Source organism: Numenius arquata, chromosome 4 (assembly GCF_964106895.1).
Source record: "Numenius arquata chromosome 4, bNumArq3.hap1.1, whole genome shotgun sequence".
Taxonomy (NCBI): Eukaryota; Metazoa; Chordata; class Aves; order Charadriiformes; family Scolopacidae; genus Numenius; species Numenius arquata.
Genome location: NC_133579.1, coordinates 14,115,901 through 14,130,056, shown reverse-complemented (window position 1 = coordinate 14,130,056; position 14,156 = coordinate 14,115,901). Strand labels below are relative to the sequence as shown.

At 40.3% G+C, this 14,156-nt stretch overlaps 1 protein-coding gene across 1 annotated transcript in view; it reads left to right on the top strand.

Annotated features, from left to right (window-relative positions):
• Positions 1–14,156, top strand: part of SPIDR (scaffold protein involved in DNA repair) — a 206,165-nt gene that overhangs the window by 46,117 nt on the left and 145,892 nt on the right. The window contains exon 6 of the mRNA XM_074146132.1: positions 8,345–8,601. Coding sequence (XP_074002233.1) covers positions 8,345–8,601 — 257 coding nt within the window. The remainder of the gene's footprint in view (positions 1–8,344; positions 8,602–14,156) is intronic.

Sequence of the window (14,156 nt, the reverse complement as noted above, 5' to 3'; positions counted from 1 at the left end):
GATGGAGAGATCAGTGGTAATGCAGAATATTAGGAAGTGATAGATTTACTTCTTAATGCTAAAGCTTCTGAATTACTAAAATGATGCTTTGAAGAGGTGCAGTTGCAGCACAAATGCTACAGATGCCAAGATTGCAGCAGGGTTTTCCTTACACTCCGTACGGTACAAATCGGTATCCCCTAACTGCAGTTGGGTAAACTGCTGCTTCATGCCCATTTTGTACCTTAATAGCTTGCTGTCCCCTTCTGTTCTTTCCTGCACTTGTGCCCAGCAGACAGCTGTTTTGTTCCGTCTTACCTTCAGAATCGCTATTTAATTCTACAGCTAAAGAGTACACTTAGAAATAAATGCAGTACTTCTTGCTTTACTGATTAATTTTGTATAAAAACGCAGTTGGGCTGAGAAGACAGCCTCACCTGTTTCGGTTGGCTGATCCATGCCTTAGAACAACCTGTTCTGGGAGAGACAGGCTGGAACAGTTTGTGGATGTATCTCCAGAGGTATAGCCTGCTAAACCTGTTTGACTTGTAAAAGCTGAGGTTTCTGCTCAGGATTAGAAGTTACGGCTTTGATTTCATCATCCTTGCCACTTGTGTATTCTTTACCTGGCTTTAAAAAAAAAAAAGTTGCTAAAATACCATTTTCATTAGGTCTATAAAAATTCCATTTTGTTGAGATTTAAATCACTCTTCTGCCAAAGTTTTTATTTCAAAGATTAGATATTCATGTTGATTTTTTTTAAATTATTTTTTGTGTGTGTGCAAAATCTTATTCTAATTTTACTATTTTTTCCATTCTTGTTTTCTGAAACGATTAGTGCTGTGTGCAGGCTACTGCCTGCCAATGGTGTGTGTGTCCAGGATTATATGTGAGAGAGCTCAAACCAAAAAAAAACATGCACCTCTCCCTTACAAAAAAGAATATACAACCAAACATACTGCATGTAATGCTAATCATCACCTCATTTTCCACTTCAAGGCAATATGATCTACACAAGATATGGGAGCTGATAACTGACGATACAAGTTATTTATTTTGTTAATTGTTATTTCATGTGTGATATAAAACACCATTTTGTGGTCTTGTGTACTGTACTTCAACTTCCTCACTCTTTGAAGTGCAGGAGGGAGTTGTCCTGTCTGTGTCGCCCTCCACACCTTTTGTTGGTTTCAGAAATCCTGCAGGAAGCCCAGTATCAGGGCATAACTAACTGGTGGTCGGACTTGACAGCAGCCGTATCATTCCATTAATTTCTGCAGTTATGTGAAAGCCCTTTTAACTCCTGCAGTCCATGAAGGCATCTCTGAAACTGTCCTATTTGCTTTTCATTTGATAACAGCTGTTGGTATTTTTCCTTTTAATTGAATCGTACTTGGGGTAGCCTTTTAAGACAGTAGCTAATGCAACTGTAATTTTTGAGAGAGCTTGCAGAACAAATGGGGTGAAACATGGGAAAGACTTCCCCAGGAGCTCTCCAAAGAGAAGCCCAGCAGTGTAAGCAGTGGTGCTTAAGGTTTAGTAGCTGGCCTCCTTCCTCCAGGGATAATCATGAATCAATTTCCTTTACGATAAGAAGCACTTGGCTGCTAGATGCAATGAATCCTTTTTGATTAGTCATAGAAGAGAAGTCCTAACCACTTGTTTAAAGGTCTCAAAACACCATTAAGAGGAGATGAGGGTGCAGTCTGTGACCAAATTCTGCTTTGAATAATTACAGTGTTGCTGCCTACACTTCTCCATATTCAAGTAGATACAGCATTCTTCTTTGCTACTTGGCATAAATGATTTTGTGTGCTAATAACTACTGCATTCCAGCCTAGGGGTGGTGGCATCTAGGAGATAGCAAAAATTCATTCCCATGTCTGTGTGAAGGGAGATGTTGGTGAAGTTTAGCGGTGGCCCAGCAGGAAGAAAGAAGCAAACCCTTTGTTGGCTCGGTGGTAGTTGCTCTTGGAGAGTCCCAGAGGGATGCTCGAGGTGGCCGTAGTTGTGCCCTTGAAGAGCGTATGGCTCTGTTTCTTGCAATGGCATCCACAAAATGCTAATGTGTGTGGAGCAGGACCTGTCATTTCCCAGTGTGCTGAACCAACACCGCTGATAAATATTTAGGACAGATCAGCTGGTCTGAGCGCATGCGCTGAGGAGGAATGCTGTACTTGGCTAAACAACTAGGCATTATCTGAGATCCATTTTAAATATATGCTGTCTCTGTAATAACACCGGGTGGTTGCTCCAGATACAAAATTTCAGTTAATCGGCTGTGTCAGTTTGGGCTTGCAAGTCCAAAAATATCTTATTAGTGATTTATGTCTTTCATTGTTGTTCTTTTTTGTCATACGGTTATCTCTGCCCACGTGCTGCTACCTAACCTTGTACGTTTTGCGTGCTGTTCCTGTGGTTATTCCGTGAGAAGAAAGCTTGGTGTCACCCACAGAGCAGCACACGCCTAGCTCTGCACTTCAACATTAAGTTTCTTGTGTGAAGGTGTATCTGAATTTTATCTCTCTGGAGTGAAAACAGCTAGTTTACCAAGAACCAAATTATTTCTCAAGTTAGTAGGAAAATATTTGGCTTAGACTTCAGTGCTTCAGTTAAAGCTTCAGAAAACACAAACCTTTGAAGAGAACTGCAAGCTTTAAATCCTTTGTACCTTTAATTATCTTTATAGAGCTGAATAATATCCTGTACTATCTGTGTACACGATGCTTGAATTAATTTTGCATTGCTTAATTAAGGGGAAACTTCTTTTCTTTTACCTTTACCCTACTCGCTATGATTCTGCAAGCCAGCTTCTGGTGGAGTCAGCTTCAAGCATTTGTTAGCATAGCCTGGGCCTTTGACATGCTGCACTGTTGATTTATGCTTATGAATATTCATTGTAGCAAATCCAGTGGCTTTTCTGCTTTCTCTGTTTTTTGGAGAGTACCACACAAGATATAAAATCTCCTTGCAACCTGTAACTAACTCCCCAGGGGTAGAAGATTGCTGCAGTTGAATCCCTTTGCATGTGTAACAGCACAAGAGTACCAGCAGCGCAAATGCAGTGTTGCTTATCAGAAGGGAAGACTGTATAAAAGGAGAGGTGGTAGGATAGTCTGCACCTCTACTTGATTCTGCCCCTCTACTCTGCTCTCATGAGACCCCACCTGGAGTACTGTGTCCAGCTTTGGAGTCCTCAACATAGGAAGGACATGGACCTGTTGGAACGGGTCCAGCAGAGGGCCACGAAAATGATCAGAGGGCTGGAGCACCTCCCCTATGAGGACAGGCTGAGAGAGCTGGGGTTGTTCAGCCTGGAGAAGAGAAGGCTCCAGGGAGACCTTATAATGGCCTTCCAGTACCTGAAGGGGGCCTATATGAAGGATGGGGACGGACTCTTTTATCTACCTATCACTACCTAGTGACAGGATGAGGGGTAATGGTTTTAAACTGAAAGAGGGGAGATTTAGATTAGATCTTAGGAAGAAATTCTTTACTGTGAGGGTGGTGAGGCACTGGAACAGGTTGCCCAGAGAAGCTGTGGATGCCCCATCCCTGGAAGTGTTCGGGGCCGGGCTGGATGGGGCTTTGAGCAACCTACTCTAGTGGGAGGTGACCCTGCCCATGGCAGAGGAGGTTGGAACTGGATGATCTTTAATGTCCCTTCCAATTCTAACCATTTCTACGATTCAATGATAGTTGCCTAAGATCACTGTGTGTGTTTGTTATTACCAGTCCAGTTTCCATCCATCTTGAGAGCTGTCAAGAGAGGGGAGTTACGAGAAACACAAATTGACTCTGAAAAGAGTAAGAGAATCAGGAAAGAGAAAAAGAGAGAACAGGCAGAGCATAATAGAAAATACTTCCAGAGTTATAGGCAAAGATATGTGAAAGAACAAGTAGGAAGGGAAATGCCACAAGATTAATTTTCCTCTGTATGCACAGTAACCGAAGTCTGAAACTCTCAAATACTATTTCCATTTCTGACATAACTTGTCTTTGTGACCTAGAGAAAGCCTGGTTCCCTAAGGGTGCCATCTGAGAAACCCTATATAGTTCTGCCATTTGAGCTAAGCTGTAGTAAGATAACAAGAGGGCAGAAATTTATTATTTTTAGGGAAGGAAATAACAGTCTAAGTGATCTCCATCTGAAAAAAGTTGTTTCGGTATCTATATAGAATTTTTTGTCAGTAAGAGGTTCCAGACATACTGCAGCGTGCTGAAGCATCTTAGTTCAGGCTGACGAACTTGTTCAGAATATCTGTGAGCTTTTATTGAGCATTATGTCTGCCAGATATCTTCATATCAACTGGAAAAGATTTACAACTTCTTCTGAATGTACAATGACTGAACAAGTGAAAGCGTTTAACCAATAGAAAAGTAGGGTGTATATACTGACATTTTTCCGCAGGAAAGTTTCACTGAGTTGATGTATCTTGGGAGGAGAGTCAAGGGGGATGAAAAACTCTCCCAACAGCTCATGACCTTGCCTCTAATTTGCAGTCACTGTATGAGAGCGCCTTTTCTTAAAAATACAGATGTATTATTTTTTTAATAGGGTTAATATGTTAGCTTTCTTTTTGTACAGAAACTTTTCTACAGTTCTGCTTTTTGTGCTGAAGCTGGAAACTTCAAATGGAAATGTAACACTTCTTATATTAAGTTACTGCTATTTTATTGGTAAGAAATATTGAGTGCTTATTAAAGTGATCAAATATCAGTATTTCTTGATTCCATCGTTATTGAAGAGGTAATTTATTCAGACCTTTTGGAGGCAAATGCTGTGCAGATTGCAAAGGTACTCCCAGAGAACTCATAAAGTGTTCAAGGCAAAGCAACAGGCAGCTGAAACAAATCTCTTGAGGCTGAGAGAGGGAGTACTTGGTCACAGAAGTAACAGCATGGTATCTTCTGTGCTGCCTGCATGCAAAATCTACATGCATATGGATTGCTGTCTTTATTTCACTGAAGTCAAGGGTTTTGTCTTTGAACAATTTGGGCCAGGATTTTATCGTTTCTGTGGTTGGTTTTTTGGTGATTTTTTTTTTTAAATGAATTTACACAGGTAATAATATATCCTTTAGTAATCTTAACTTTAACTCATTATAGTTCCTGTTTTTACATTTGTATGATCCTGTATGTTAGCTAGTACTGGTGAGTGCTGTCAAAAATACATCATAAATTAATTCATCTTGAGAGCTCTCTTTTGATGCATTTTGATTTAAAAATATAGGGTCCTGGGTGCTCAGCTACAGTACTCACTGACTTCTTTTTTTTTCCTGTAGCCAAATCTTATCAGAAAAAATGGCAGTATTCTGTGCACTTGTACTAAAGTAATTTTTCTGTGAAAGGAAGAGCCATGAAAGGGGAGCATTTAGAACCTTTCAAATGAAACCAGTCACAGAGCAAATCTGTTTATTCTAAAAGTGTTCACAATAAGCAATGTTTGTCATTTTAGTGAGAGAGATTGAGGTCAGCTCCTGCGTTTATTTTTTTTTTTCAACTCAGCCCTGCACGTGGAGGAGTGTTTAGCATGATATAAAAGAGGGTGTTGTGGCAAGGCCATCACTGGCAGTGATAGGTAAATCCTAGTGAACAGTCTACTACCAAGTATTTGGAGTGATTGGGATATATGGGAGACAGTCATGGAAAAGCCCAGGATGGGGATGATTGGATTTGGCTCGGGTTGAAGGAAGGGATTGAGGTGGGGAACGGAGCCTGCATGTGGTGGGGAGCAGTGTACCTTCAGCTACCATAACCAAAAATTACTATATTTTTAAATAATAAGCAATGTAGAAGAGTCAACTATTTTTAATTTGTCAGTTCTCTCTGCTGAGCAATAATGCTCTTCAGAAACTCTTTGTGATATTACTGGGGATATTATTAAAACAAACAAACAAACAAAAAACCTCTTTAAAATTCAGCTTCATGATGTTTAAAATATTGGTAGTTGATAAACAATTTCTTCACTATGTATCAATGATTGTTTTTAAGAAAACCAAAGAAATTAAATGCTTTTTTTTTTTGGCCAACTATCCACCACCATAATGTTGGTAGACATGCTAGCTCATTTACTGAATACTTGAAAAATCACATTTGTATGTTTTTAAAATATTTATTTCTTCAGACCATGTTTCTGATGGTGGCTACAGTTAAATAATATACGGAATTGGAAGGCTGAGTTTTTGTTCTTTGTTTTTCTTCTCCATTTTTTGTAGCTTCCTCTTTTAAGAAAAATTTCCAACTGACCAATTAAAAAAAAAACAAAAAACAAATACAAAACTCTAACAAGCAAACAAACCAAAAACAAAAACCCCAAAGTACGGTTTCCTTGGGGAAGTTAAGTCTAAACAAGTATACAGTAATAAATATTAGCAGAAGAATTAAATGATCTATTAGACAATCTTTACTTAGGAAAGCTTCTTAACTCTTACAGCAATCAGTGGGATTAAAATATGTGCTTAACTTGAAGCACATCCCAAGGGCTTTCCTCATTTGCATTTTACTTGCTCAAAGAACTTCAGGTTTGCATCCTTTTTTTCGGTGCAGTGGGTATCATAGCAATTCAAGCAAAATTAAAGCATTCCTAAAGCAAAAGTGTGCGTTGAAACGGTGTGAGAATGAAGTGCTTGCTTACTGCTTTTGTACTGTTTGAAACCTTTTATTTCTGGCTCATTTCCAGCGTGGAAGGAGTTTGTTTTCAGAGAAATATTGTTGCCAAGGGACGAATGTTGACTGTGTTGTGTTTAAAACAGGCTGATATTAATTACATTCTTCTAGCTATTCTCCTTCTCTGAGTAACTTTAAAAGGTCCTTTCAATTTCCAGACTACTTAGGTAAGCTCTCAGAACATGAACACAGTGTCTCATCACTTACGTGAAGAATGTATTAAAGAACTGGCAAGAGCTGAACTCTTTTTTGTGCACAGTTGAGAAATGTTGGTTTCAGATGATTACACTAATGAATAACATACACAACAGCATTAGTGAATGCAGTGATTTCCCTCTCTTTCCTCTTTTATCTTTTAAGTCTATCTGAGCCAGTTGTCAGACAACCTGTGTCGAGAGCTGCTTGCTGCATTAGACCAGAGGAACAGGCTCATTTGTTTCAGGACCTATTTTGTGATCCAGGCAGCATGATCTGGAGCAAAGTCAGTCTTTGGGGTTTTCCGGTTCCCCATTGATAATGTGAACCTAATGTTTTGCATTGGGTTTTGGTTCTTTCAAGGATCAGGTGGAGTTACTTAATCTGCTGATTCAATAGAACAGTTTTGTGGAAGCCTCCTTGGGCTGGGCTAGTGCAGGTTGTCCCAGTGATGGGACTGTTACCTTGCTCACCCCACCAGAATTTGCACAGTGTTGGTTTTTTTCCAATTAGCTCCTGAAGACTGAGCCCACCTCATGTTTCTTAGTCTTCTGCCGATTTCTGAGTTTTAGACCATTTCATGCTGTACTAGGTAAAATGCCACTTTCCCAGTGTTTTTGCTTAATACTCCATATTGAAGAAACACTGGGTCAAGAGAGCATAGTATACATAACAACTGTGCAGAGCTCACCTTAGGTGCCAACCCAGCTGCCTTGCCCTGCTTGTGCAGGAGCCCTAAAGGAGAGTAAAACAAGCTGAGCCAAAGCAGGTGAATTTTCCCTGCCCACCCTCTCCTCAGCTTTCCACGTCTCTAAACTCCACGTCTCTGAACTTCAGCCCTGCTTGCTCACAGCCCTGGCTGCTGACCACTGGTCAATCCTCCCTGGAGCTACCTGGATGTGGCCCGATAGCTTATGCTCAACTTCTGAAACCTTCCTGGGAAGCCATAGGCCTGCTGAACGTGGGTGAAGGCCAGCTTCAGTAGTCAAAATCTTGTTTTAACAAGAGGCGACATACTTTTTGCCAGCTACGAGTTCTCAATAGAGGCATGTGTTTCTTCCTGCCGTTCAGGCTATGGAAGCCAGCCTTCCTACTTGCTTGAATCCCGATGGGAAATCTCCCTTTCTTTCAGTTCTCCTGACAGTCACAGTCCCTGTCACTCATTAGCCTCTTTCTGCTTTCCTGAAAACTTGTTTTAATCCTGACGCCTGTCTGGAGACTTCTCCTGGTAGAGATAAGCATTGGCTTATTGTTTTGATAAATCTTCCAGATGTAATATTTTGAAAAAATAAATGTTTTTCATCTCATTTGGCCCTTATATTCAGGAGTTCATGTTCACTTACAAAAGATTAATGTGCATTTACAGTGAAGTTGTCCATGTTATATTAATAAATTGGCATTCAATTTATGGATTACTAGGGAACATAAATAACTGCCTACGTAAACCTGTACTATGTTATTAGCATTTTGTTTAAATAGCTTTATATTTTTATTTGTTTAGACAACTTCGGCAGAAATTTCTGAGTATTCATCCGATAATGACAGCATGGGAGAAGGGGAGACGGGCCTGGCGACCACTTCTCCAGGATCCACAAAGAGATTGTGGTCGAGGTCAGGAGTGGACACGCAGGATGTTACAGCACGACCAGCCAGCGAGTGGCTGAGGTCTGCGCAGGCCCTTCTCCACACCCCCGGGAAGCAGGTGGGCAAGGGCCCCCGAGCCCCCGCCGACTCCGCGAAGAAGAGGAAGCTGCTGAGGTAAATGTACTGTCTGCCTTAAGGAAACGTTTGGGGTTTTTTTAATCATAAGTAAAAGAATACTTACAGAAGAGCAGGAATGCATTTCAAGGTGTCGTGGTTTAACCCCAGCCAGCAACTAGGACTGCACAGCCACTCATTCACTCCCTCCCACCACCTCCACTAGATCATGGAGAAGAGGGAGAAAAGGAAGGAGGAAAAAAGAACAACTCATGGATTGAGATAAAGACAGCTTAATAGAACAGTAACACAAGAGGAAAATAATAATAATAATAATAGATAATAATAATAATGGTAAAAGACTATATAAAATAAAGTGATACAACACAAGTTGCTCTCGCCGCCTGATGATTGGTTGCCCAGCCTGTCCTAAGCAACTATCACGAATTCCCGCTTCCCAGCCAATCCCCATTTATATACTGAGGATGGCGTCTATGGCACGGAATATTCCTTTGGCCAGCTTGTCCTGTCTGTGCTCCCTCTCAGCTTCTATGGGAAGTTGAAGAAGTCCTTGACTAATGTAAACATCTCTTAGCAACAGCTAAAACAATATGTTATCAGCATTATTCTCATACTAAATCCAAAACACAGCAGCTACTAGAAAGAAAACTAACTCTGTCCCAGCTGAAATCAGGACACAAGGATAAACATTTTAGTGATGCAAATTCCAAAAAGTTAAAGAATGTGATTTATCCTTAAACAAGCAAACAAGGCAAGAAAGAACTCAGTTAATTTTTAAAATCTCTGGTGAAAGCTCTTGATCTTGAAATCCTGTGCACAAATAGATACAGTTTTTGCACTTCTAATAATGTTTTACAGTACCTTACAGCTCTGGGAGTGGATATACTTCTGTTTTAGCTTGTAATCATTTCATTGCTTTGTGCCTCTCCAGATAGTCTGCAAAAATGCTGTAGCTGTGTAAAATTATCCAGAATACTGTAGGAAAGGGGTGGATGAGCAATAGTGCTTGAATAGTACAGGACAGAGTGATATTTAGGCAAAGGTGGGGTGTGTTTGTCAATCTGACATTTAAATCTCTGTGACTAAATTAAATACATTTAAAAGACATCTAACTGCTGAAAGAAAACAGCTGGAGCCTGAGCAGTGGAAGCCTGATGTTCACAAATCACTATTGCTCTAGCTAATTACAGTGCAGAAATGGTCACTTCCTATATTGAATTAACGAAAGTTGCTTTAACTTAAATATGAAGGTATGCCTCAAGGTATGGAGACTACAATTACACATGGTGCTGCTATGGATATCTATTGTGTTTTTAACAATGTCATTCTTTCTTACTTTTTTTACAGCTGATTCTAGGTAATCAATCAATCCATTACTTTAAAAGTAGATCTTCACTTTGGTTAAATAGCCATACCTTATTTTTCTCTAAAAATGTTCTTGGCTATTTCAAAATTCTGGCTAAGGGAACATATTTGAAAGTCTTAATTACTGAGGATCTTTATACTTAAAAGTACTTTGTTTGTCAGACCAAAGCTGTAGCCCCCTAAAATGCCTGTTGGTGGCCAAAAGCAAGTATGCGTGAAGGTAATAAGAACAGGAGAAGCGTATAGTGGTGTTTTATCCAGATGCACTTCCAGCTATCAGCAGTTTACTGCTCAGAAGCTGTTTGTTACCGTCAGTGGGTTTGTCTTTTCATGAATTTGCCCAGTAGTTTTCTGAAACCATAAAAACTTTTGGCTGGTGCAGTAACATCCCAGGGTTAGGAATTCTATAGCTTAAACATGACTTGAATCTGCACTGACCAGCTTCATTTGATGACCTCTACTATCAACAGTCTCAGTGCAAAAACATATCTTACAGCAAAGATACTCTGAAACAAGTGTATAAGAGAATAAATAGCTTTAAAAACAAATGAACAACGATATAGAATGTAGTCTGTCCAGAGTGGCCAGAGGAGCAGAGCTTGCAGGGTTTTTCACTCATCTATCCTGTGGTTCCACCTTGGGTTCCTTTGGGAACAAGGAAGCAGGCAGGAAATTCCTCAGTTATGAGTTTTGTTTATCTAGTTATTTTGCTTGTCCGGGTAATTGTCATCTTTTCACTCTTCCTGTTCAGGACATTAATTCAGCGTGTCTCTCTTTCCCATCCTTTCCCATCCCATTCCTGTTTCATTGGTGTGCTAACGGTGGATATAAAAGTCTGCATCCTCAATAGGAAAGCTCAGGTTTTCAGTGCTGTGGATTGAAGGCCCGTTCAGGGAAAGATTTGTCAGCTTCTTGACTGGTGAAGTGACAACGTCTTTTTTTCTGGTTATATAGCTATATAACATTTATATATAAAAGTTACATAGAATCATAGAATGGTTTGGGTTAGAAGGGAACTTAAAGATCGTCGAGTTCCAACCCCCCTGCCGTGGGCACGACACCTCCCACTAGACCATAGTAGTCGTTGGCTTGTCCTTTCTCCTTCCTTTCCACATCTGCTGCAGGTTGAAGCCACAGGAGAAAAAGCAGCAAGCAGGGGAAATCATCCTGCAAGCTGGATCTGTCCCACAGGCTCCCTCTCGGACCATTTGGAACTGCGCAGTAGGTGGAAGAGGAGCCTCTGCTTAGCCAGGCTCTCTTTTTCCAGGCTGGTGCCTAGGGAAGAATGGGTTGAGCACAGATGGTGCAGGTGGGAGAGCTTCTGTCTTCCTATGTGAATTCCTGTGTGAGAGGTTCTACTCCAAATGCAGACCGTATTTAGTATGCTTACTTCATGGAAGTGTCCTGATGTAGGCAGTATAGGCCTCCTATGGGTTTTTTCCACTTTTAAGAAAATAGAAATTATTTCTATTTTCATCTCTCTTTGCTGTTTGAGGTGACTAAAGCTATCTTCAAAAGTGGAGAGAATATTTTAAAAACATTTGAGTTTATATATTCTGAAAAAAATCTTATACCAGGTGTAACATTCTCTTCCAAATTCTTTAGGCACGCTGCAATCTGCATTTATATTTGCTTACGTGATTGCAACTATGCTCCTGTTACCTCAATGACTACATTTTTCTATGCAACCTCAAAGAAAAACCCCTAAGAATTCCTCCCTCCCAAACCCCAACCAAAACCAAACAAAAAAACAAATAAAAGAGCCATAACAGTCTGTGGAAAAATTCAAATAAATTATTTTCTACTGTTCTCTCCTCCTGGAATCCTCTCGGTGCTAAAATGGAAATGGGTAGTTGCCTGAATGGGAGGAAAGAGTATTTTGTTTGATCCTATTGTAGATGTAATTGTCATATACTGCAAAAATCAAGATGTAACCTGTTGTGGTTTAACCCCAGCCGGCAACTAGGACCACACAGCCACTCGCTCACTCCCTGCCAAGTTGGGATGGGGGAAAGAGTTGGAAAGTAAAAGTGAGGAAAAAAGTTGTGGGTTGAGATAAAGATGGTTTAATAGGTAGAACAAAAGCCACACAAACAAGCAAAGCAAAAAAAGGAATTCATTCACTGCTTCCCATTGGCAGGCAGATGTTCAGCCATTGCCAGGAGAGCAGAGCTCCATCACACATAACGGTTACTTGGGGGAGGACAAATGCCATCACTCCAAATGTCCTCCCCTTCCTTCTTCCCCCAGCTTTATATTTCTGAGCATGACATCACATGGTAAGGAATATCCCTGTGGTCAGTGGGGATCAGCTGTCCTAATTGTGCCTCCTCCCAACTTTTTGTGCACTCCCAGCCTGCTTGCTGGCAGGGCGGTGTGAGGAGCAGAAATGGCCTTGAGAATTTAGCAACAACAAAAACTTCAGTGCACTATCAACACTGCTCTCATGAAGCCAAACCATAGCACTATACCAGCTGCTAGCAAGAAAGTTAACTCCATCCCAGCTGAAACCATGACAGAAATCTTCAAAAGTAAGCTGGCTATGGATGATTAAAATAAATTAAAAATTGTTCTAAGTAAAGATTCTTCTTCTTTCTACCATGGCCCACAGGGGAGAGCAAGTAGTCTGGATGGTGGTGTTTGTCCCTTTGTTGGTGGTCCTGGGTACGTTCTGAAGGAACCTGAAGGGCATGCTGTAGAAGGTGGCAGTCTGTCACGCTAGTAGCAAAATATCATCATTTTCATTCACAGCCATCAATACCACTGCTCCTGGACATTCTCACCTCAAACAGTGGGTTTATATGCCATCTTGTGTAGTCACCTTCTTTTATTTAAGCAAAATTGGTGATGGATGGAGTGGAGTAGTATAATTTTCCCAGGTATTCTGAGAGATAAATGTCGTTGTACTGCACCCATGAGCTTGCTAAAAGAGTTGATAAGTGCTTGATACTGAGGTGAAGTACTTGATACTGAGGTGAATTGCCTTGGTGATCAGGTCAAGAGGTGTTGGATTTAGATGTTCCTGCCCTTTAATTCCACCACAAAGTTTCAGTTTCTCAGCTTGAGTCAACATTGCATGGGAAAATAATGCACGTGATTTGCAAACCTGAGGGGAGACAGTATATACTGCAACTAACAGTCTTCAGGAAGCGCTTCTTTTTAGATTTGAAATTTGTGTTAATGCTACAGGGTGTAATGTCTAAACTGCACTAGTTCCAAGTCTCTCAAAGTTCCCTTGTGGAAGAAGGAGAAATGAAGAGTATTGAAAGTCTCAAAGTTTGTTACACAGGTTAAACCAGTAACTGGGTTCATCCAGTATTTATAAAGAAGAAAACCCAAAAGGCATGCACTCAGCTTCTCTTGTCTACAAGTAAACCTTTCTTAAAGGTTTTATGAATTGTTTGCTTTTTCTAGTAAGATTTTATTTCCATCAGAAAAAAAAAACCAAACCACCAAACAAAAAAACCTGGGTTTCAGTGCAGGAAATGGATATCTTGAGTTATATAATGTTAACCCTACTTCTAAAGCTGTCACGTTGCAAGAGCTTTTACTTGTGAAGAATGTGTTAGCTTTTTGTTTGGTTTTTTTTTTAATATTTGAGTGGCTGTTTAATAGTAAAATAAAATCTCGGGAAATTCAGTTTAATTATCTTATATTTACTTGTATGCAGACCCCTTATAGATCTGATCTGCTAAAATTAACTTTTGTTATCAGAAGAGGAGAAAATTACAGAATGTCCTGGTGCTATGTGCAGTAAAATGAAACCCGGGTGTCACATGAGGCCAACTGAGGTCCTGAAAATAAAGGAAATTGCCAAGGGAGGAAGGAGCTGGCACAAATGAAGCAGGCTTTTACTCTGAAATTGGGTCTGCTCTTTCTTACATGCATCCACAAGCAGCATGAGGGTGTAACAGCAACAGACTAGCCCTTTGACCATCATGTTCTTATGCTGATTTTAACAACTGGATTAAGTTTTCCTTGGTAGTGAATTTCTTGTTGGATGAGGAGGATATAAGTGCAGAATATCACGGCTCTGCTATAGATGTACCACTCGTAATCACTGGCAATGTACATGGGCAAATTATTTTGCAATTGCTGCAAGTTAAAATGTCTTTTCTTTTTTAGAAAGTGTGGATGGTTTTACTGTGCCAGATGTTTGGTGTTAACAGGAAAAAACCCCACATTGAGTAAAAAAAAACTCTCGCTTTCCTTAAAATGACAAATTTCTC